This window comes from Pseudoliparis swirei, chromosome 14, assembly GCF_029220125.1.
Source record: "Pseudoliparis swirei isolate HS2019 ecotype Mariana Trench chromosome 14, NWPU_hadal_v1, whole genome shotgun sequence".
NCBI lineage: Eukaryota > Metazoa > Chordata > Actinopteri > Perciformes > Liparidae > Pseudoliparis > Pseudoliparis swirei.
Genome location: NC_079401.1, coordinates 6,167,608 through 6,191,257, shown reverse-complemented (window position 1 = coordinate 6,191,257; position 23,650 = coordinate 6,167,608). Strand labels below are relative to the sequence as shown.

The 23,650-nt window shown below is 44.9% G+C and overlaps 5 protein-coding genes across 9 annotated transcripts; 4 read left to right on the top strand and 1 right to left on the bottom strand.

Moving 5' to 3' along the window:
- Nucleotides 1-2,196: 2,196 nt before the first annotated feature.
- On the top strand, nt 2,197-6,316 carry cnppd1 (cyclin Pas1/PHO80 domain containing 1). Its single transcript, XM_056431018.1, has 8 exons — nt 2,197-2,332; nt 2,806-2,908; nt 3,286-3,367; nt 3,462-3,582; nt 3,764-3,892; nt 3,993-4,054; nt 4,133-4,250; nt 4,371-6,316. Exons 1-8 carry the CDS (start codon nt 2,252-2,254, stop codon nt 5,013-5,015), a joined length of 1,341 nt encoding a protein of 446 aa, XP_056286993.1. The 5' UTR covers nt 2,197-2,251; the 3' UTR covers nt 5,016-6,316.
- Nucleotides 6,317-6,904: 588 nt separating this feature from the next.
- Nucleotides 6,905-9,677, top strand: prkag3a (protein kinase, AMP-activated, gamma 3a non-catalytic subunit). Of its 3 annotated transcripts, none has more exons than XM_056431021.1 (13): nt 6,905-6,984; nt 7,136-7,199; nt 7,290-7,404; nt 7,509-7,590; nt 7,674-7,732; nt 7,935-7,980; nt 8,084-8,138; nt 8,228-8,354; nt 8,460-8,625; nt 8,708-8,745; nt 8,907-9,053; nt 9,151-9,339; nt 9,442-9,677. In XM_056431021.1, exons 1-12 carry the CDS (start codon nt 6,948-6,950, stop codon nt 9,268-9,270), a joined length of 1,056 nt encoding a protein of 351 aa, XP_056286996.1. In that variant the 5' UTR covers nt 6,905-6,947; the 3' UTR covers nt 9,271-9,339; nt 9,442-9,677. The 3 variants fall into 3 exon arrangements, with proteins under 3 accessions (XP_056286996.1, XP_056286995.1, XP_056286994.1); XM_056431020.1 differs by having other exon boundaries at nt 7,935-7,995; XM_056431019.1 differs by having other exon boundaries at nt 8,228-8,625.
- A 695-nt stretch (nt 9,678-10,372) lies between these two features.
- On the top strand, nt 10,373-16,518 carry retreg2 (reticulophagy regulator family member 2). 2 transcript variants are annotated; one of them, XM_056431013.1, is made up of 9 exons: nt 10,373-10,641; nt 11,112-11,215; nt 11,561-11,591; nt 11,942-12,071; nt 12,244-12,328; nt 12,691-12,828; nt 13,245-13,333; nt 13,540-13,675; nt 13,862-16,518. In XM_056431013.1, the coding sequence occupies exons 1-9, from the start codon at nt 10,388-10,390 to the stop codon at nt 14,614-14,616; spliced, it is 1,722 nt and encodes a 573-aa protein (XP_056286988.1). In that variant the 5' UTR covers nt 10,373-10,387; the 3' UTR covers nt 14,617-16,518. The 2 variants fall into 2 exon arrangements, with proteins under 2 accessions (XP_056286988.1, XP_056286987.1); XM_056431012.1 differs by having other exon boundaries at nt 13,832-16,518.
- Nucleotides 16,419-18,845, bottom strand: mdh1b (malate dehydrogenase 1B, NAD (soluble)). Of its 2 annotated transcripts, XM_056431017.1 has the most exons (11): nt 18,824-18,845; nt 18,624-18,736; nt 18,376-18,510; nt 18,154-18,296; nt 17,912-18,080; nt 17,701-17,831; nt 17,492-17,574; nt 17,258-17,399; nt 16,916-17,091; nt 16,694-16,833; nt 16,419-16,594 (listed from the first exon to the last, which is right to left on the bottom strand). In XM_056431017.1, exons 1-11 carry the CDS (start codon nt 18,843-18,845, stop codon nt 16,538-16,540), a joined length of 1,311 nt encoding a protein of 436 aa, XP_056286992.1. In that variant the 3' UTR covers nt 16,419-16,537. The 2 variants fall into 2 exon arrangements, with proteins under 2 accessions (XP_056286992.1, XP_056286991.1); XM_056431016.1 differs by having other exon boundaries at nt 17,492-17,831.
- Nucleotides 18,846-19,118: 273 nt separating this feature from the next.
- Nucleotides 19,119-23,383, top strand: fastkd2 (FAST kinase domains 2). The gene is made up of 11 exons (XM_056431011.1): nt 19,119-20,139; nt 20,237-20,340; nt 20,503-20,611; nt 20,783-20,906; nt 21,016-21,155; nt 21,358-21,530; nt 21,649-21,812; nt 21,907-22,143; nt 22,308-22,404; nt 22,796-22,910; nt 23,124-23,383. The coding sequence occupies exons 1-11, from the start codon at nt 19,516-19,518 to the stop codon at nt 23,292-23,294; spliced, it is 2,058 nt and encodes a 685-aa protein (XP_056286986.1). The 5' UTR covers nt 19,119-19,515; the 3' UTR covers nt 23,295-23,383.
- The last annotated feature ends 267 nt before the right edge of the window (nt 23,384-23,650 follow it).

The following is a 23,650-nucleotide window of genomic DNA, read 5'->3' as shown; positions in this document are numbered from 1 at the left end:
AACCTTGATTGTTGTCTAATCCTTTTTCAAGGACGTGGAGACAAGGTTTGATATTATCCCTATAAAGACATGGGCAATTACCATTAGTGAGGAAAACGTTTACTTGGACCTGAGCGGATGCAGATTAGCAGGTAAGAGAATCCAGCGGTGACCAAAGAAGGAGCCGGGACTCTGTCTGGATCTTTAAAATAAAATTGTGATATTAAAAAAATTAAAAGTTGCTGTCATTTTCTTTGGAATTTTGCGCTCTGGTTGGTGACTTTTTGTATGAAACTAATTTCAAACCTTCCTTCCCCTTCCAGATGCCATTATCCCACCGAGAAGCAACCCAACTGATTGCACATCCACGTGTCCTGTTGAAGAAGCAGACGGAGAGACTTCCAATGTTGTCACGGGATGTGAATCTCTGGATGTTTGCGATGGAAACGGACAGTAAATATGTTTTCTTTATATTTGGAATTAAGTTTTCAAGGAAGCGGGAATCAATTGATTGATAATCAACTGATTACATTTTCTGTCGATTAATAAACATATATAAAAATATAAATACAATATTTGTCCCTTTCCATCTCCATCAGGTGCGTTGCTTCCAATTCCAGTTCCACTCCCGTGTGCACGGTGACGGGCTCCACTGTCATCGATGTTGAAAAATTCAGAAATCGAAATCTACGTGGGTTTCAATGTGCGACACCTTGAAGATGAGCCATTTTTGAATCACGTGATTGTCTTTATGATAGCGACATCAACAACAATATATCTGGAACAAGGTGTCAGAGCTCGGGTAAGCTGCTTCAATCCTTCTAAAAACAACAATACATTTAAATAAGTGTGTCTTTGTCTGAATGTTCACTGAGTATATTCTATATTCTATGATCGTATAAACAGATAACGTTTTTTCTGAATTGATTCAGTAAATGTGAAAACACATTGTTGTACTCTTCACAAAGGGTGGTCTACAAAGTTATCAGTATATTATGATGTTTAACTAAATAATATGTTTTAAAATTACTTATTCCTATTGACTTGTTATTGTTAATTCATGTTACCAATTAGAACTTCTTGTCTTATCATCCATAGATAGATGAATGGATGGAAATTTTTTGCATTAGTTTCAACACAAAGTGGGAAAGAGTGCAGCTATTAGTCGTGTTTTATTGATTCTTCATACACAAGACAATGAGTGAAGCCTATATTTAATCAGGTTTACAATATGACTGAAAAGACACAAGTCATAATAATGCGGATATATTCCTATCCTTCATTCTTTTCAAGCAAGTAACAGTCAATAAATATCAATGAAGGGGATAAGGATATCTGAACATCACTAAATGTACAAGTGGAAACAAGTGCACATGTAAGTGTACATTTGAGATGTTTGAACCCGGTTTCTCTCATTGTTGCCTGTCTGGCGTGATGTAGGTTCTGACGGAAATCCTGGATCTCACCTCCACGCCTCAGACGCTTCACGGCGTGGAGGTCTTCAAGGACGACAATGGGATTACTCTCAAGACGCCTTCAACCCAAACGATAATCCATTTTGATGCCTGTAATGTCTCACCTTAAAATGGTGGCTGTAATTACACTGAGGCAAGCTGATGTACCATGATTATGCATTATTACTGTTATCATAAAAATAATTTGAAAAAATTGTGTGTGGGTTTGTGTGTGTGGACATTTATGTTATCCTTAAAAACAAAATGATATGTAATCTTCATCCACACATTGTCCAAAATCTCCATTTGCATGAATGGTTACCTCTTCGCATCCAATAAGTCAGCTAATTATAAGTGTGATATCAACTAGGCAGCCTTCTATTGATTGATGCATTTACCACTTCGGCTAATTAACGAATTAAATGAAAACTAGAACGGGCACTCGGTAGAGCGCATACCTTCACATATCACAAGATTGGGCATTGAATTATGAACATTTTGGCATTAGTTGCATGCCAATTGGATAAAAAATGACCGCGCTATGGAAAAAAGAAGATGTTGACCTTTTCATGACCTTGACCTTTGACCCGATCGATCCCAAAATCTAATCAAATGGTCCCCGGATAATAACCAATCATCCCACCTAATTTCATGCGCAAAGCAGAAGAAGAAGAAGCTGTAGGTGCCACGTGTCTCCACAAGACGGCGCTAATGTGTCCCTGATGAAGTGAGCCAGGTCAGGGCGTGTTGCTATCTGAGCGCTACTCGTCAGCCGGGGGCCAGGCCGAGCAGTCGTCTTTTCAACGTTTGGCGGGCTCATGTTCAATACAGTAGAGATGGATTTCGACGCCTTATTTAACGAAAAGACATTTCAGTTTTCAGACTTCCAGGAGTTTACGGTATGTTACTGCGTTACGCTCCCGATTGGTCAACGCACTACCGAAGCTAAGCTAGCTGGTGTTTACGTCAGGTGTGCTGACCGAAGGGCCGAGCTGTGACCCGACTCGGCGAACGTCAAGTATCTTCGATTAGCCCTTATAATCCCAGTGATAACAACATGTCAGTTAAAACCCGCTCAGCACCGCTGGCTCCTGACGATGCGCCTAACTGACGTTACTGTTTGCGCTCGCGCTCCTGCACGGGCCCAGCGCGAGCTTAGCTGTCGTTGTACGTGGGTAGCTGCTGTAAACTTCTTCACACAGGGTTGACGCACGTGTTTTCACACGTGCGTGTTAGTGGAGGATATTGCTTTGTTTGAATATATATTACATTACATAGCTAAGGTTAACGTGTGTTCCCCACAACTCTGTCTACGGTTTCAAATACACCAACTCGGCTAACGTATGCTAACATCAGTGTTATTGTTCCACAGTTTCTTCCTGGACACCAGAAGTTGACTGAACGAGTGAGAAAACGATTGTATTACGGGCTGGACAAGGACGGCGCTCTAGATGCGCTCTCCTGCCCTGTTACAGGTGAGTTAAATATGAGTTATTAAACTAGGTTAGTACAGAGAACTACGCTCCTCCCCGACGCACCCTGAGAGGAAATACTGGATGTGCAAGTTTGTTCTTCCTGAGTCGTACTATTAGTCATTGTAAAGCAATTATGACGTTGTGTTGTTCACAACATGTGTGGGACAACTTAAAATGTGTGCCTCTATATAACTAATCTTAGATATTTATTTATTCATTATTTCAGACGCCAAGTTCCATATAAAATAACAGACATACAACTATAAAAAAGAGAGAAAACAAGAAGATACATAATACATTTCATTACAAATAATTAAGATAGATGCATTGTGATTTGTTTGCAAGTTGACTTATCTTTCTGCTGGGGGGGATTCCAGATATCGCTGTTGAGATATTCCAGAAGTCCGCCCCAAGCCCCATACGCAAGCTCCAGAAGAAGTATGCTGCGCATGTTTCCAGGTTTGTACGTCTGTATTGATATTTACATACTTCCAGGAACTGAATGTAGCACTGCCTGTCGTACATCTAAAACAAATGTATTGTTTTGCTTCAGGGAGGCCTGCATCTCCCCATGTGCCATGATGCTGGCTCTCGTTTACATAGAAAGGCTCCGACACAGAAACCCTGAGTACCTTCAAAAGATCTCCTCCTCTGACCTCTTCCTGGTCTCCATGGTATGTACGTTTGGTTCAAAGGTCAATCCAAATGTGTCACTGGTATTTGTGGCTTGGTCGTTTGCTCATTTTCAGAATGGAGTCTGATTTGCAATGTTGGGTCCTAAACTGCTTTCTTTCTGTAATTAAGAAATTCTCTTTAATTGTTTTGCAATGGAAAATTAACTGCTCTCTCAATTAGATGGTTGCCAGCAAGTATCTTTATGACGAAGGAGAGGAAGAAGAGGTTTTCAACGATGAGTGGGGAGCAGCCGGGAAGTTGGACGTCAAGACGGTCAATATTCTGGAGATGAACTTCTTGAATGCCATTGTAAGTGTGTGTGTTGTGTGTGTGTGCGCATTTGATGTGTGCTTGCATGCATGTTTGGGTCAAGTTCTTTGTCCCAACCATTGTGTCCTATATGTTTTAGGAGTGGAGCCTCTTCACAGACCCAATTGACTTATTTGATATACTGAGTCAACTGGAAACCAGGTTGGTAGTTGGCTCTGTAAAACTTGGACTAACTTTGTGTGATAAAAAAGTATTTCTGACTGGGATCTGTATCATCAGCATTGCAGAGCGGCAGGGGTTGAAACGCGGCTGGTTCACCTACACTGACCTCTGTGTGCTGCTGGAGCAATCGGTGTGGAGTCAAGCCCTCACAGCCATCTCTCAGCACTTTACCAAGGCAAGAGGGGGATTTTGGCTGAATGGAGCGGAGAGGATATTGATATACTTCTCCAATTTATAACTTGAGACCGCACAAACATTGCAACAACAATATCATCTAATTGTATTTCATTCTTAGGTTTCCTGTATGCTCGGCCTGGTGTATCTGACCAGCGTGGCTGGCCTTATTGCCACCAGCGCTGTGCTGCACCAGCTCAGTCTCTCCAGAAGTGGCACGCCCCTGCTCCCACCTGCTGGTGAGATTAGCCCGGACCTTCAGACCGCCGACTCGAAAGCAGAAGCTCCTTCTGCAGCCCCGCGCCTCCCCTGTTGCATTCTGGCCAACAAGAGTCTGAGCCGTCAGACCGGTGCACCTGGAATCGGCCAGGACCTCCGACAAAATCCTCCGTCGGCTTCCTCACAGACCTCAGTATTGTGTCTCTGGGGCTCCCTCCTCGCCTCAATGGGTCACATACATCCAGAAACTCATTCTGATCTCGATGCACCCCGAACCTGGTCGCCGGTCTCCTTCTTCTGTCCTGGCTGTCTTGCGTCCCTCCCTCCTCTTCCGTGCGGACTTAGAAACACCTCAACAGTCTTTTCTCACGCCCCCATTGGGAACCATCAGCGTCATGCACCGTGGCTAGCCTCCAGCCTCCTTGGAGGGGCGGAGAGAAGTCTGAACTCTCGCATGGGGGGGTTTCCCCCGATACAGCTTGGACCCTGCCACCCAAAGGCCATGTTACCAGTCGACAAAGCCCAAGCATTGATGATGCCCGGCTAGTGACTGGCAAACTCCAGTGCTGTCAACCTGTACTAAAGGACTCTGGAGAGCGTTATTCGTATGACTCGTCCACCACTTCGTCATGTTTTGTTTATTTTTTCAGATCTGGAATACAGGTACAAAGGCGAGAGTAATTGTGCACAGACGGGGATAATTTGACAACACAGTAGAGGGTGGAAAGTCACCTGTTGCTCACGAATTCAGAATATATTTGCCATAAATAAAATGCCATAGTCAATGCTCTGCATCTTGTTTTTATATAACAGAGTATATCACAAGGGATTTTTAAAGATAGTTCATGTTTTCTTGGCTGCAACCCAACTGTTTTGCCACATGTTTTAATCATTTAAAGTTAAGAGACCCTTCAGGTGGTGTAGAGCCTTTGGGGTGCGTTATAATATTACAGTTGCTTGCTACTTGGCAAGTTAAAGAAAGGTGTGTGTCTAGCATATCTGAAAGGTTTTGTTTTTTTACTGAAGGGGTTCTGAGAAGAAGGGACTAAACCAGTTGACTTTGTCTACTTTAATTTAGGCTTATCCACATTTGCTTAGTCTCCGCATTTCTTTGTCATGAGGCGTTACATCAGACAATGGTCATACAACTGCAGCAAGCACTGTTTTAGTTTCTACTCCAGATTGTTGTTACTGTTTGTGAAACAAAGCATATTTGGGTGAAAGCGTCAAAGAAATGAAATGGACCATTTGAATGCAGAACACCGTCGTCATACCTCAGTGCAACGGTCGTTGGCCACACACGAAAATCCATAAACTCCTATTCTGGTCAGTTGTAGCGTAACGGTTTTGTCTCGTTTTTCTTTCCTTTGGCAACAGGATATCACACCATCCTCACGCCACTTCTCTGTAACATGGTCATGTACGACCATTCAAGAGATCGGCCGATAAGTTTCCCATGCTCCAATGGGAATAGGTCTTTATATAGAGGATGGGCTGCAGGGGCTTTCTTGCCATTTCCTACTGGTTTCTGGAGGGTAACTTCATGCTGCGGCCCAATGGAAGTGTTTCTTTGGTCGCGCTTTTTGGACTTTGCGTCTGACTCTATTTTTCAGTGCAACATTGGACATTTCACTCCATTGTTGCAGCACTGTCGAGCGTGTCTTTTGAAAGAGATTTACATGGAACCCCAAGACACCGACTTTGTTATCGAACCTTTCACAATATGGCTCGGCGCGTTTGAATTTAATACAGCACGAAGTCCTTTTAATTTTGTACAATGTGTAAAATGCAAATAGTGTACAAATCTGTAAAAAAACAAAGCGAATAAAGGAAGCATTTCTTTTTGGACGTTTGTTCATTGTCGTCTGTGTCAACGCCAGAGCGTGAAGCCCAGGAAGAATCAAGTGACACTCTCGGGAACGGTCTGACGCCTTGACATTTACTCCATATAGACCAGGAATTCATGCCATTACAACTTCTCACAGTTGCGAAACATCTTCACGGATTCCTTTTACCAGAATCAGGTCTTATTGGCCAAGTAAGTTTGCACAAACAAGGAATTTGACTTGGTAAAGTGACTCAGTGTGCTTACACAAAATATACATTACAACACAATACAAAAACCAAACAGTGCAAAACAGTGCAACGATCTAAGAAGTCAATAAATGGTGGCGACTCTTTGTGATCCGAGTTGGCAGGAAATTTTAGAAGGAAAGCTAAAGCGTTGCTTTAAACCAGCGTGAAGGCGAGAGGCCACGGCCAGTGCATTTTTAAGGGGAAGACGAGCAGATGTCGGGTACTGACAGAACCGTAAGCGTCCCGCCCCCTGAGCCTGTGCCAGCTTCTACCCCTCCCCTGCGCCTCTGGCCCCACACATGCCGCTTGAGAGCTCCTAATATAGACCCATCAGCCTTGGAGGGAAGAGGGAAACAAACCCAGCGGAGTCGCTAGCACTTGGCCTCGAAAAATCTGCTTTTTCATGGACACGCAACAGAATCACGGAGCCTCCCTCACAGGTGAAATGTTGCTCTGGGTTGAGTGTAACGAGAAAAAACGTTTGTTTTCTTTTTTCCCTCCGTTATTGGAACCGAGGGGGAAACTAATGGCCTTGTGGATGTCAAACTATTCTGACTGTCATGTGGGGAATGTTTTGCTTTGCTCGGTCAGGTTCCACTCCTGGAGAAGATGCAGGAGATAAAGAAACGAGGTGCGATCGCAGTACTCGGCGCACGTGTGTACACATGCACGTACATGGAGCTGTGCTGTTGGGAGGCGTGTGTGTGTGTGTGTGACTTCACGTGTCCATGTCTCGATCAGGTAGTGTGATCCTCATGGAGGCCGATGCCGCAGTCTACATGAATTTCATGAAAAGTCACAGCTGCTATGATGCCATTCCAACCAGCTGTAAACTGGTCATATTTGATACCAAACTACAAGTAAGAAAGCTGTGCGTGAAAGCTTAAATCACCTTTTTCTTTCTTTGTTTTTGTTTTCTTGCAAAATAATCATTCTGACTTTGTGAAATTCTGACTTCATAAAGGTGAAAAAAGCCTTTTTTGCACTGGTTGCAAATGGCTTGAGGGCGGCTCCGTTGTGGGACAGCAAGTTGCAGAGATTTGTGGGTAAGGAGGGATTAATGGAATAATCACAGGGAAGTATTGGTCCCTGTGAATGTAATGGGAACATGCATCCTTTTCTTTCACAGGTATGCTGACCATTACAGATTTCATCAACATCCTCCATTTCTATTACAGGTCCCCTATGGTGAGAATGACTGCACTGAAACTAAACTCCAATAGCTCAGTATGAATATAAGACATCGTTATTCTCATTTCATTATAACATATACGCAGATACAGCAACGCCGTGTGAATCTTTAGGTTTTCCAGGGTTGCATTGTTTGATTTGACCCACTTGATGTGTAATTATTGGCTCATCTCTTGGCATTTGGGTTTCCCGCTTAAAGGTTCAGATGTATGAGCTGGAGAGCCACAAGATCGAGACATGGAGAGGTGATTCATCTCAAAGTAAATAACAGCACAGACGAGGGTAAAATATCTCGGCTCAAACACCTCTGTGACTTCGCATTAGAGCTCTCTGTCTTCTTCTCTCTAGATGTCTACCTAAAGTGCTCCGATCACATCCTCATTAGCATTTTCCCAGAGGCCAGGTAACACGATGAATCTATGACAATATGTTCACTCCGTTTACATTTCAGTCCACCAGCAGTAAATTGTCGCCTCTACTCTTTCCTCTTAGCCTCTTTGATGCCATATATTCCTTACTTAAATATAAGATCCACAGGCTGCCAGTCATGGATCCAGAGTCTGGAAACGTCTTGCACATTCTTACCCACAAAAGAATCCTCAAGTTCCTCCACATATTTGTGAGCAAGCAAATGTTTAGCATGCGATTTACACACTTGCTTTTTTTCCAATTCATTTTGTTAATGTCTGCATGCATTAACTTTCTTCTACTTTGCCGTTTTCAGAAAACAAAAGTTCCCGCGCCTGCATTCATTGGAAGGCAGATCCAGGAGCTTGGGATCGGAACGTTCAGGAACATCGCCACAGTTCGGCAAACGGCAACGCTTTACGAGGCCCTCGCCATTTTTGTGGAAAGGCGGGTGTCTGCGCTGCCTGTGGTGGACGAACAAGGTATGCTCTCAAAAAGTATGTTTTATATTATAGAACTGTATTCAGGTTTTCCCCCAAAAAATATCCAATTTGTTTTTCTCAGGCAAAGTGGTGTCCCTCTACTCAAGATTCGATGTGATTGTAAGTTCTATGTCTTACTCAGTTTATGGCTCTATTTGTAATCTCAAAGTTGTGTACAACACCGTAAAGTGTGTCATCCGATTCCTTGCGTATCATAGCATTGATCGCTGACACCTGCTCAGACACTGAGGTTTTTTTCTTCCATGTTTGCTCCGTGGCAGAATCTAGCAGCCCAGAAGAGTTACAACAATCTGGACATGCCGATGCAGGAGGCCATTCGCAGGCGCACAAGTTTTGTTGAGGGAGTAATCAAGTGCTACGCTGATGAAACCTTGGAAACCATCATAGACCGGATAGTCAACGCTGAGGTGGGCGTTTTCTTCCAAAGAGTTTGGTCTCAAATATTTCTTGTGATGTCACAAGATCTGAGAAATAGATAATAATCTTTTCCCCTCCTTACCCCAGGTGCATCGGCTGGTCATGGTGGACAGGGCTGACGTGGTGACTGGCATCATCTCTCTGTCTGACCTGCTGCAGGCCATGGTCTTAACCCCAGCAGGTATTCATGCCCTCTGGTCCTCCTAGCACCAGAGAACAGAGGGGCCCCCTCCCCTCCTTTACCACCTGTGTGGTTCTGGTCGTGTATTCAGCCAGGTAGGCTTCTCAAGTCGCCTCTTCTTTTCTTCTTCTTTGTTTTTTAGGATACTCATGATTGCGGAGTAGAATGATTGGAGCTTTTGCTTCTTTGTCTTTCAGAAATCAATTTGAGAACTGAGAAGACAAGAGGAAGATCAATCCCCTTACTGTGCTAATTTACATTAATATGTCTTTAAGATTGATGTGCTGTGTTCAAGAAACAATATTACCAGTGAGCTGACCTTGATACTGCAATGAATCTCTATAGGTATCCATCAAAATGTCTATATTGGCTGCATTTGGTCAAATTGATCAATACTGTATATTTCTGTGTTAAACATTTTTATCAAAACTCACTTGTGTGTGTGTGTGTGGTATTTCCTGGATATATGCAGCATGTGGACTATGGCTGAAGGGCACTTTACTAAATAACAACAATTAAATACAGAGGCCCTTCAATAAAATATGTACCTTTTATAAATGTTCAGTTATAGCAGCTGCAGTATTTGAATTGGCCAAACTGGTAGCAGGAGACGGCACGTGTTGGAGAGCTTTTGCAGTGTTTTACCTTTCTGCGACATTATATGCATGCTGCCATATTTCTGACCACAGGGTGGTGCACTTAAGCTTTAACAATAAGGGAACACGTGACTATATATCTGTTTTCTCATCCGTGACGGGCAATGTGATCGGTACGCCCATCTGTGTCATCGCTACATCAAGTTGCCGGAAGTAATTTACAATAGGGCCGTAAAATTAATATTGCCTTCAAAATAAAATAAGCTTACCTGATATGAAATCTATGTAATCATTAATGGCACATGTAATGTTATGAAGACATTGAAAATGTGTATATTAACTTTATCAAACACCTTTGCATTCATCAAAACTTGTATTGAGAAGATACATCTCCGCGTTGGCACTTCGTTAACCTGTCGCCGAAGGCGATTGGTTTTATTTTGAAATGAACAACCGGATGCTACATATTTGTAAATGTGTCCAACTTGATGGCGATTTTACCATATACCCCGTGATCTCCAAAACATCATAACAAAGTGGGGGAAACATGGCGAGCGAAGAGGAGGCCAGAAGACGCCCCTCGGTTCCCTCCTCTTCGGTTGGCCTGGAGTCTCTGTTCCCTGCGGGATCTTCGGAGCAGGTGTGCGGGGACGAGGACCCGGAGCTCGTCCGCCTGCGGGAGCGTGTCCAGGGTTGGCTATCGCAGTACGAGTCCCTGCTGCTGTGGTCGCAGAGGCTGCTGGTCTGGGAAAGGCCGTTGTACAGCATCACCGTCGCCTTGACACTCAACACGCTTTTCTGGTAACCGACCGAATTCGAACGGTTAATCACGTGTTCCGCCTTTTAGACAGCTCGATATAGGTCCTCTAACACCATCGGCTGCTAGCGGACGGCAGCGAGGGCACAACGTCAGCATAAATTGGCTAATCTCTCGTCTTTAGCTTGATGCTATCGTAGGTAGCGACACAGTTCCAACTTGATGTTCCACAAGCAGATTCGTACCAGGAAAGATTAACAACCAGAGATGTTTTGGTAGCAACTAGTCATTTTGAGAGTTGTAACATCTATTTTCTTTGATTCTTAATCCAAACCAACACTCATGTCACGCATAGTGGCCCAGGCCTCAGTTGCAGGTAACGGATGCTATGCAGGTGTATTTAATAAGAAGTTAATTTGGAATTGAGTTGTGTGCCTTTTTTTATTATAATGTGTTCTGTTTATGTGTTGAACATAAGCCGATTGTCAGGCTGTTGATTTGTGTATCTCCACAGGCTCCTGTCATCCACCTCCCTGCGGCCTCTGTTCCTGCTGAGTGTGTCCCTTCTGGGACTTATGCTCCTGGAGAGATGGAAGCCCAAGTTGCCTATCATTACCGGTGAGCCTCGGCCTTAATGGCATTTTAATATGGTCCTGAGGCTTTGTCACTCTTTACCCAAAGCACTTGCTCACTGTTGCTGAGCCAGTTCAAATCTATATGTGCGGAACACAGTGCCTTTGCTGGATGGAGAAGCCAAGTCAAGTATTTTTCCTGCTGTGTTTTTGCTTTGTCAAGGAGGGAAATTTGACTGAAAGAACCATAAAATTATTGAAAATCAGATTGATTATCCCCCCCCGCATATTTTTTTACTGTCAATACCTTATGTAAAAACATCCCATCAAAGAAACGTACTGTAACACTATACCCAGCTGTTGCTAATTGTGTATTTTGCTCCTCATGCAGTTCAACTTGCAGAGACTCTCCCTGAACAACGGTATGGCGTGTTTACACGATGAACAGACACCTCTGTGTTTTCATTTCCCGAACAAATTCGAAATCAGAACATCGGTTCAATTCCAACAGTGGATAGTCTGTCTTTGTGTTCATGAGATATCCATCACATGTTGCACCGTATTATCAGAACTAATTGTAAGCCACCAGTCTTACCAGAGTTCCTTCTGTTGTATAGGCGTTTATCTGTGTGCGTCTCCACCGCCATGACATTCATGAGGACTCTCACTTTATTTCTCTGCAAGCATTCCAGTACAGCCTGAAGCACGTTATGTACATATTCTTACTCGTGTTCTCTCTTCCTGTGTGTGTGTTTTTCCTGTTTGCATACAGTGACACAATGGGTGTCGAGCCGCATCTGCTCAGCATTTCTGAGCTCAGCCACCACCTGGCTGAAAGCTACCTGACCTGCCGCCTGTGCTTGCAGGAGACGCTGCAGTACAAGCAACAAAACCATGGCAAGGTACAGCCCCTTGACTCTGCCCCCTGACACCCAATAAAATAAACTTAGTGGAATAGTGCCACATGTTTCAGACCTGGCTTTGTTTAACGAGTGCTATTTCACAGTAAAAGTATGCCATGTGCAGTTTGGAAGGTATGCTCGTCTAATTTTTCTTACTTGTTCTGTCTCCCAGTTCTGTGTGATGATGTGCGGTGGCTGTTTTGTACTTGTCGTGGTTGGGCATTATGTACCTGGGATCATGATCTCCTATATTATTGGTGAGTCAACTCTTTCCTAATTGGCATGAAGACACGGCTGTGCTAAGCCATGAGTTTACATGGGAATGTGTTCTTGTCCTGACAGACAGAGGGTGTTATGTGATAATAAGTAATAATAGCAGGAATGGAAAAATACAATTTTCAATCAGGAAGTCTTTTAATGGTGCCGGTTAATGTCTATCTAATAGGGTTGGCTTGTATTTTAATGTGTTGTAGCAATTGGATATTTATCACATCAAATGTACCCCCTGGCATCTTTCATAGAGAAGATTCCTTGTGCATTTTCTTGCTTCCATTCTTGTATAAAATACATTTTGTTTAAAGTTGTCACCGTTTCTTTTTTTTCTTCTGCACCTGTTTAGTCCTAAGCGTGCTGTTGTGGCCACTGGTGGTGTACAACGAACTGATCCAGAGGATGTACACGGGCTTTGAGCCGATCCTGATGAAACTGGACTACAGCATGAAGGGAGACACCGAGCACCGCAAGCACGACAAGAGAAGTGAGTGCTTCTGCGACACCTTGGGGCTACAGATTCTGGCCTCACTCGTGTGCATCGCATTAAAAGTAACATCCTGCAGCTACGGAAACGCATGCTCGTGTTGGTGTTAATATGAGGCTTAACAATGCGAGGAGGAAGTGTAAAATAAGCTCTGAGTCAGATCACGTTTCATGTCTCTTGCTGATATCCAACCTCATCGTCACAGCCTGTGTTACATGGCGAACATTGTTAATTATTGGTGTCATTGTAAGTTCCTCTGGTTACCTTTTGTGCTTTTATCTCAGCATGTTAAGCGTAAACTTACAGCTGTACGGTTCTAATGGAGTGGCGTAAAACTGAGTGCCATTCTGTCTTTGAATCAGTGATTCTCGTCATTCATTCACATTTTAAAATGTGTGTGTGTGTGTGTTTAACAGAGGTGAAGAAGGAGGGAGAGGAGGGGGACGAGTCGAGAGCTGAAACGGAGAGTGAGTGTGAGGAGGAGCTGTCCTGTTTCGCCCCAACGGTATGAAGACACACCTTTTAAAAGACAACACAACACAGGGCCACATCGAGACATAGAAAGCAGAAGTCGTGTAGGGAGCAGGTTGTTTGTCTGCGTGTATGTATTAAAGTTTAGCTTGTCAATAATTGCAGTTGTGAAAAAGATGAGGAGGATGATGATATAATTGTGTTTTTGCAGTGATGTAACGCTGTGGTTTTGTTGGTCAGGTGGATGTGAAGACCACAACTCTGGCGATGGCCATCACAGACTCCGAGTTGTCAGATGAAGAGGCGTCCATCTTAGAGAGCGGAGGGTTCTCGGTGTCCAGGGCCACCACTCCTCAACTCATCGACGTCTCTGAAGGTAAATGAAAGCTCATATCAACTTCTCTGTTCACTAAATGCAGGATGTTCTGCTCAAGTAAACGCAGCAGCATGTATTTAGTGATTTCCATCTGGAGTGTTCAACCAAAAACTTCTCGATGTGTAAATTATTTTTGGCTGAGATGCCAAATCTCAGTTTCCCCCCCCCGTCTCATCTCTACCACAGACCCGAGTTTACACAGCGACCCGGAGGAGTCCTATTTGCGGGATCTCCCCGAGTTCCCCTCAGTGGCGGAGTTCCCGTCCGTCGAGCGCAGCCGGCTCCGCTTCCCCCTGCGAGTCGCCGGCCGGGCGGACGCCGCCCAGGCCGCTGCTCGATCAGAGGGGGAACCGCTGAGCCCCGCCAGCCTCCTCTTCCAGCACCTCGCGTCTCCGCTCCACTTTGTGAACACGCACTTCAACGGACGCGGACGGCCACCCGGGGATGAGGAGGGCGCGCTGCGAGCCCCCGGCGCGCCGGTCGAAGCGGGGATGCGCGTGGCCGAGGAGAAGGAAGCTGCGGCAACCCAGGGAACCTTGGAGGCCTTGAGCGAGCAGATCGTGAGCACGGCCATCTCCGCTGTGGTGCAGAACACTCTGTCGGCCCTGCTGCGCGCCAGCGACGCCAGCGAGGATCGCTCCCCGGCCGAGTCGCTCCCCGCTGAAACCCTGCCGGGCGCTCTGGACACCCCCGCCCCGCCCACCGACACCGCCGCTAACGCGCCGGGAGCCGACGAGGACCGGGACGAGGCGACGGCGGCAGGAAGCGGCACCTGCGAGGAGATGCCCGACAACACGCTGGTTCCGACCGAGGAAGAGGACTTTGAGCTTCTGGAGCGGTGCGATGAGGGGCTGGACCTCATCTCTGACAGACAGGCAGTGGGAGGAGCCTCAGGAGCTCCAGAGACCCCTCCGTCTCCTCAGCGTCAACCACAGTCATAGCTTCCCCGTCGCCTCCTCCTGGTCCCAACGGTCATGTTTTTTTCATTTCTATGTAAAACTTAAATTATATCCATACATCCTGCTATATATTATCAAAGAGTTTGGCATACGGTTGAAATAACTTGGTGCGTTCTGCTTTCGTGGCCTCTCCTTCCTCGTGTCTGTTCAGCCTTTGTCGAGTTCTTTTGTGGCCTGCCTCATCGGGTTTAACAGTTAGAGATGCATTGTTTTCGTCAGGGGTTGCAAAGCATTTTATACGTGGTTTTCCTTTGTCACCTAACATTGAAAGCGGCTTGATGAGGTCGCAGGCCAAACTGCGTCGTGAAGATGTGGCTAATGTTCGGTCTCGCGTCAGAATGATGATGATGCCTTTATTCTCAACCATGGCTCGGCTTAAAGCTTCCACCTTGTGTTTGTCTAGATGGTGTTCTAGAGAGTTGAAATGTTGGATTATATAACTATTAATATATGCTATAAATTATTTAATTTAACGATCAGTCGATGAAAGTTCATAGTTCTATTGAGGGGGGAGTTTAATAGCTAAATGAATCCCCTCAGTCGCCCATAATGATTGTATGATAATTGTTTTAATTATGAACGTCCAGGTTTAAGATGTAGTTGCGTGTTCCCAGAGTTAAATCAATAGATATCCGTCACTTCATCCTCGCCTCCAAAGTCTCCACGGTAACGGTTTTGACAAACATTCAGTCGTTGGTGGTCTTTCACTTGTTGCCTGGAAATGGAAACGTAATCTTCGACGTTGTTGGATGTTGACGGGTGGTAGATCTTTACCCATACACACAAGTATCGGGAAGATTGATGCCTCATTTATATTCATATATGCAGAATTACTTTGATGTCACAGCCCAGTCTGTAGTTGGCCCATATCTACAACTCTGATGAAAGACACACACACCTTGTTTGATTGGCCTGTCTGTAACTATGTTAGTCATCACTGGTTTATTAATATTGACCAAATAACCTCCTTTGTGCCGCGACAAGTCTGCATGCCATGCACCCCGCATGTATTTACCATGATCGATATTTGAAGTAAGTTTTCACAGGAGTGTTGCTTTTACCGGAGCAGATTTAGTTTCTGTTTTCTCGAGAGACGATAGTTTAAAGACATCCGCGGAAAACCTTTTGTCGTGACGAAAAGAAAGCTTGCACTACGCTCGACGGTATAAAAAAAGGTAGACTTTGCTTTTCTGAACCACTCGGCATCCAAATCTCAGGGGTGGGTTGTACAAATAGAATATAACTTTGCAGAACGTGTGTCCATTTCCCGACTTGTCGGAGTGCACTGTATTCGTACTAACCTCGCCTCCTTTTTTTTTTCAGTCCACGCCTCCTTGTGTATAGTGTAGAAATGCTAAAAATGGAACGTGTATATTCTGCATGTAAAAACAGCACTCTGTTCAAGCTCTCCTTGTCAACCGACAAAGCACTGCACAATTTGTGAGTTTGAAGTTAAAAGAGCCCATTAAATTCAGTTTGTTTAAAATGTAATTACCAACGAGGGCACGGCAAGTTTTGATGTCTTAATTTTGAAGACGACCCAACTGTAAAAGGAAATGGGAGGCAAGTGATGACATCAGATGAAGAGGGATATTAACGGACTAGTTTGTGTATGGTAGTACTGTGTTTTATGCTTAAAGTATCGCTTCTTGAACTATAAAAAATAATGCACTTACTGAACTGTACAATTTGAAGAAAAGGAATATTTTCTAATTTCTCCTTTTTCCATAAAGTACTCAGTTTGATCTTTTACATCTAAAAACATTACTGCTATGGACGAGATCCACGAAGCGGAAGAGATTTATTGTCGTTAAACTGGTATAAATAATAAAAGTGCAACATAACATGTGAAAGTAAGAGAATAAAAGAACAAACTGAAACTAACTGATCTTTTTAAAGCCAATCAACTGTCTTCTTTATTCAACACAATCGTGTCATTTTCTGATCCAAGTGCCTTTTCCTGGGAAAGACAACCACAAGTTAGTAGCTGTAACGTTTTATTTATTCACTTAAACGCCATATGTTTACAACAGACTGCAGCATGTGTAATGTGACATACCTGCTTTAGTTCATTTGCATAAAGTTGAAGTCTCTCCCTCAACTCCTCTCCAACGGTCAGGTCGAGCAGTGCGGACCATTTACCGTCTGTGAAGGTTACCGGGAGCGAGAGGACGACGCCATCTGGGAGATTGTACTCGCCTACAAGCAGCCAAAGACAATCACGTTTCATCACGCGCTACATCAGCCCGAAGCGATGTCTGAGGTTGTGTTGTGTCTTCACCTGGGCAAAGTACACCCATAGAGAAGAGCTCATCCGGACTGCAGGTACCATCCCAAGCCTTCAAGACAGCGAGGATCCCATTTGCGGTCGTCATGGCAGCAGCTCGGAGGGACTTCGAAGACACAGCTGCGCGCTGACAACGAACCAAGTCTTGGAAGTCTGTCTCCAACCACTTCCTGGAAGAGGGAAGGAAGTTTTGTTCCTTGATTTTGGACATTGTGTGTTTGTTTAACCTGGAAAATGTCAGGTGGGTCGAGTAAACATATCACATATAGGCAGTAAAATCAGATACGCTATTAATCTACTGTTTAAAGCGCACTAAAGCTTCCTGTTGTGACAAACCTGTCATGGAGAATATGTTGCACTTTTTGGGAAAAGAAAGCTGGTCCTTTGATTGGCCCATCATAGTTGAAAACCATTGCACACTGCAGGTCAATGTAGAAACTCCCACTGATGTTTCCCCACACGATGACATTTGTAATTTCTGAAATAGAAGAAGAGGGGAAGATCGTTAATCTGTCGTGAAAAGGCAACGGGAATATACGGGAATTGTAGTACGGAGAGAGAGTTTACTACCGGAAGTCCTCACTCGCAGCTCCTTTGCAAGGATGGCCTTGGCTTCGTTATCCAGCTGAGTTGCCATGGTGACAAATTGGTGGCTGCCAATGGAGCAAGCGTTGTCCAGAAGCAGGGAGCATCTCAGGTTGACAAATGAGTTACCGGACACAATGACCTTCACCTCCTTGTTGGCCCTTGTGTCTATCAGTTGTCCGTACTCTCTGTACCTGTCTGAGATTGCCTTGAGCTTCCTCTTCCTCCTCATCTCCTCATCACTGTCATCAGCCCACCACTCATCCAGCAGCAGGATGACGTCTGCTTCTTGGAATGCCTGTTCCAGATCTGTGTGAATAGTCACCTGAGAATGTATAACGTTAGATGGCTTTGTTTTCCTTCAGATATGGGAAGGGGAAAAAAATCCTGAAAAGATGTCAGTACTTGATGGAGCTGACGGTGTGCCAGGTCCTCCGTCTCCATCTTCAGCCACCGCAATCCCTCCTCGTTCCCCTCCAGGTCGAGGAGGTGGAGGCTGATTGCGGAAACATGGGGGAACACCTCGGCAGAGAGCAGATTGGGGATCAGCAAGCTGCTGGTCGGGTTGAGAGCACTGGGATGGTACAGGAAAATAGATTATTTATCTAGACTATTTTTTGGGTTTTTGTTTTTCCAGACCAACCCACCTACTGATCCATATGTGCAGGGGTTTAATGAGGCTGACACGATGCTGCTCCTCGACAACCAGATTCATCATGGTTTCCAGATTCTCTGCTGCAACATTCAGCATGAAATCCGCCGGCATGTCTGATGTGACGCTGTAGTAGTCCTGCACAACCAATGATTACAGACTTTGGCAGGAAGTTTAGAAGTGATTTTAAGTAAGATAACAAATTACATATGTCTACCTTGCAATGTTCTAGGAAGTCACTAAAGCCCCCTAAGAGCATCCCTGTCCCCCCTTGGTCCACTAGTTCCCTCCAAACCATAGGGGACCCCTCGTGTATCCAGCCATTTCTATTGCAGGTGGAATCCAGCCATTCCTGTCAGAGACCAGTGAAAGGTCACATTGAGGTCACACATAAGAAACACGAAAATACACGAATGATTTGTGAACTAAAGAGACTGAACAGAGTTTTAGACAAAGAGAAACGACCTGCCACTCATGTGGGAGAATGGAGATCTTCGTGATCCGGAAGTCTGGAAGAGAGCTTTGCAGACAGTCTGCTAATAGTTCCACTCTGGCGTAATGTGGACAGTCTGATCGGCCTGTACAGGTTACAATTGAAATCAGAAATGTGATATTCTTTGACACAGTGACATGATAGCAGATAATTAGTAATAATCAGACTTTACCAGCGAGCACAAATTTTGCCATTCTAGCAACGTTGGTTGCTAGGAAACCGTGGATGCTGCTCTCATCTGAGTCCGTGTAGGAACAACTGCAAATAAACAATCGAAACATCAGGACGTTTTGTGATTACAATGACACCTATTGTTTAAAAACATGTAAAGGTTGTTTTAGCCGTAATACATATTTTTATTGTGATATTATAGTCCAAATAAACATTATTTATTTTATTCTGACGGGTACTCTTTTCAGCGTCCCATGTTGACAGGGGGACTAAATATGGCGGTGCACACAGCTCAACGCAGCAACACATGAGAATGCTAGCTGACATGGGTTTGATTGTGCATGTTTTTAGTGTAATGCAGCTCTCCGTCTCTTTGCTGAACAGCTTTTAATATCAACTGTTAAATGGACTAGCAAGCGCCATTTGATTCTTGGCACCGGTTTTCCCCGGTTATAGCGGTAAGCTGAGGATCGTCAGTTCGCTAGCTGCGAAACAGTGTCTTGAGAACGGTCTGTTGACCTTGTAGGCCGCTCAGTCCTACCTTGTAATACATAATTTGTGCTAACTATTTTACACAATTAACTTCCCAAAATATAAGTGTAAAATACCGACAGTCAGATAATCTTTCCCTAACCTCTATTGAGTTAGCGTTGCCATTTAAAGTAAACAAACATCTATTCAATTGGCTCGCCAATGTCTGTCCGGGTGTCAGAGGAGGTCGTGAGATGGGGCCTGCGCTTCTTCTTGTCGGCAAAAGCTATCAAATCCCCATCTTTCCCCAATCAGCAGTTGGCACACATTCGAGGCTCAGTGGGAAGCCAGACATGCCTGCTGGATATAAGTCCTGTCGGTTCGGTGAGGTTTTATTCGCGGGGTCGGGTTCACAGCGAGGCCGTGGAGGAGAAGAAGCGTCTCTCTTCTCCAGTGGGAGACTCTGCGCTGTCCACTGAGACCCTTTTCGATGAGGTGGGCTCGGGGCAGACCCAGAAGAGGTCACCTTTCTCGGATCGCCTGCAGCCTTGTGGCTCCCCATCCGACGTGCTCGACCTCACCTTGCAATACTCGCCGAGCGTGCGAGAGGTCAGCAACTGCCTGACTCACATGTGGTCCATCACCAAGAAGTTGTCTGATGAGCAGCGGCGCCTTGAGCTGCAGCTGATGTTTGAGCATCCTGCATTCGACCAGTTCCTGCAAAAAGCCATGAAGACAGTGGAGCACATGCGCACCGACGACCTGGCCTATTCTCTCCTGGCCATGGTCAAACTGGGCGTTCCCCAAGGTAGCCGTGTGGTCCAGACTTTCCTCCGATCCTGTCAGGTAGGCAGCGAGAGATTGTCGAGCAGCGAGCATGTTGTAATGTTGGGGATATTTTGGGTTTGTGTTCACGCAACTACATTTCTTTGTCCACGAACAGGAGAAACTGAATGACTTCGATGAGAAGGGCCTCTCCATCCTGGCCTCCTGTCTGGAACAAATGGAGGGCGGCACCAATGTCGGTGCACTGAAGGAGGGCATGAGGTCAGGAATAATACAACGGTCCAAAAATACAACCTTCCAGCCTCAGAGACATCCTTGCATCATGAGATCACTTTTCTTTTTCTTATTGTATGATTGTTTAGAGTTTTACCACTTTTTTTTTTTGGATCAGTTTACATTTAAATTTTTGTGGCTTTTTCCTAGGTTAGTAGTTGAGGACCGTCTTCCCGGGATAAAGAATGTAATTTCTCTCCAGACCATGATGCGTCTGTTGGGGAAAGATGTCCCACTGGACCTCAAGCGGAAAATTGAGGTTGATTTATGAATCTTGCTTTTGACCTATTTTGATATTCATATCTTGTTTTTAGTTTATTATTATCAACATTTTAGTGCATGCTGCTCAGCATTCTCTCATATCAGCTCTCGGGCCTGACCTCCGAATCCATTCTCTGTTGACACTCACTCTGTCTCCGGCCTACTCCAGAGAAAGGCTCTATCAATGACCGACAATTTCAGCCTTCCCAACACCCAGTACATGATCTCCACTATGGCCGCGATGGGCTTCTACTCCAAACCACTGCTGGATATCTGCAGCAAGACGATTAGAGGTAGAAACCCTGTTTCCACGAGTTGAGCTAGTTAACTTCGTCAAGTAATATTATCCTCGTAAAAAGACTGTTTTATGGTGTTCCTAACCTGCTCTGTCCTCTCTGGTAGAAAACCTCAATGGAATCCCCTTCAACAGATTGTTTAAAGTCCTGCATTCCTGTCGGGAGCTGCAATACAGAGACTTAGATCTGCTCACGGACGTTTCAGAATACGTCGCCTCTATATTAGACGTATGGACCCAAAAACAGGTGCTGCAACGGACTGTTTACTTCCTCCTTTTGCGAAATGTTTACTATTCTCAATGCTATCAAGAAGTCTGTGTTTTTAAAATACCGTCTCTCCTTTACCATCTATGTTATAAACAAAAGTATCTCATAAGTCGTCATTTGCATTTCACTGTTCTTTCACGCCATGCAATCGCACCCTGAGTATTTCCTCCTCGTTGTTTAGGTGGTCCTCTTCCTGTCCGTGTTTGAGGGCCTCGCCTTCTGTCCCGCCCCCTTAATGGAGGCGTTTGTGAAGAAGGTGATCGCCGATCCTGCCGCTCTGACCCTGAAAGACCTCCTCTGTGTCCTCAAGGTGTACTCCTCTCTGAACTATGACCTGCAGCAGCAAAGACGGGAGTAGGTCACTCGCATGTCTGATTTGACCCGTGTAATATTATTAAACGGTATTATTAACGCACGTGGCTAGTGATTTCCAGGATTGATGTCTTTGTTGGGTTTCATCTTGCTGCTCCAGGTTCCTGGAGAGTCTGAGTCAGGCTCTGGACTCCTATCTGCCTAAGATGTCCGGGTTTGAGTTGTTAAAGGCTGTATATTATTTTTCTCTCCTGGGCCACTTCCCCTCTGCACCACTGGAGCAACTTCTGCAGACCAGTACACTGGAGAAGTTAAACTTGACAGGTAAGACAATGAACTCGCTCACATCGGACAGTCTGGATAGTCTTAGTCTGTCTCCGATGACTCATCCATCTGAACTTCTTCTATTTCTCCTCAGCACCCAGGTTTCTCCCGAACCAGGAGAGGATGTTTCAGACGGTGAACTTGTGCCTCGCTCTTGAGCGTCCTCCGCTCCCTGAGCCCGTGGCGGTGCCCCCGTCTCTCCTGGGAGACCCCTTCCCCAGCAGTCTACCCGTCAACCCGTGGCTCTCGCAGGGCCTGCAGAGTGTGTTGGCGGACCGGGCGGACACAACGCTGCAGGAGATGGTGGTGGTGGAGAACTTCTACCTCATCGGTAAAGCCCGATTATCGGAGGAAAGACGTTGAGTTGATCCGTCTGTTTGTGACGAGCGCTTTTCATAGCTTCTCTATGAAATGCTTGAATACATTTAAGTCATGTTGATTCATCAAGTGAAGTGCGATGCGAGCAAGCCCCTGTGTCTGTGCGGCGACTCTCAGATGGTGTGATAACCAGACCTCCGCCAAGCCAAACCTCTGTGACTGAAGCCAGCCGTTGTGCAGGAGAAGAGCGTCCTCCAGCGGAGAGCGGTCAAAGGTAAGAGGCCAGCGTGCAGTCGATGACGTCCCCACACTCACTTTTTGTGTTGTTATGCGATCGAATGTGCTGATAATGATGGTTCTTATGTCTTCTTGGTGCTTTTAAAATTATTTTTATGATGTACTTTTTTCCAGCTCTACGCAGGGAGTGTCCTACATCGTAGTAGAAATGCATTTTGACCGACTGTTGTGCACTTCTATCAACGACAAAAAACATAGAATTTTAAAAAACTGTCAGAAAAAAACAATAACAAATCCCAAACTATAGTAATCTCATAATGATCTGGCATTAATTTAATGCTCTGGAATTTAACACTGTCTTGCCTTTACCTAAATTCAAATGTTGACCTTTTTATTAAGCTGAGAAACTCCTTGTCTTGATGTCCTAGAATTGCAGTAATTTCCACACCACTCTCTGGTCTTTGCTTCGGCACGTCCCATCCCCGCGGCACTCTGGCTGTCAAGATTCGCCATCTGAAAATCCTGGGATATGAGCCTGTCCTGGTGAGAATACTATTTCTTCATATATCTATGAATTTGTTGTCTGCCTTCAGATACAAGTGTTTAATTTCCTCGAAATGTATGTTTCTAAATATTGTGTTCCTCCTCGACGATAGCTCGCTGACATTAAGTATAACGCTTCTAATATCAACAAAAATGATGACGACTAAATGAAAAGTGAGCAGTGTTGAGTAAGATTCACTTCCTGTTCTCCAGATAACCGAGCAGGAGCTGCAGTCCGAGGAAAAGAGGACGGACTTCCTCCGGGGACGGATTTTTCCAGAATACCTCAGCTCAGACGCGGAACCCATCGGGAGCAACGGGGATCTTGAGGACGGACGGCGAGAGCCACATCTTGTTCAGAGGTCTGAGCCCGTGCAATCATGAACACACATATTTAGTGGTGTTATTCAAAGCCTTGTAAACAGTTAAGAAGGAATTGAAGTATTTAAATAAACTTCATCTGGATAAATTTGCAGCTTGTAAAAGAGTGTCATTCTTCAGCGTAGCAGTGACTGTGGGGATGGAAACTTTATCTTTTATTGTTTTTGTTTTTTTGCCATCTGGCCCAAAATGTCTCTATAAACTAAGAGAAACCATGTGTTGATCCTGCTGGTGGTTGCGGAGGTTGATGAGTAAGACGTTGCTGCTGAATGAAAGCAATAAAAGCAGCGTGTGTGCATAAACTGCAAGGTGAGCGTGGTAACGCTTTACCCTTTGAAGAAGCCACATCTGCAGAACGA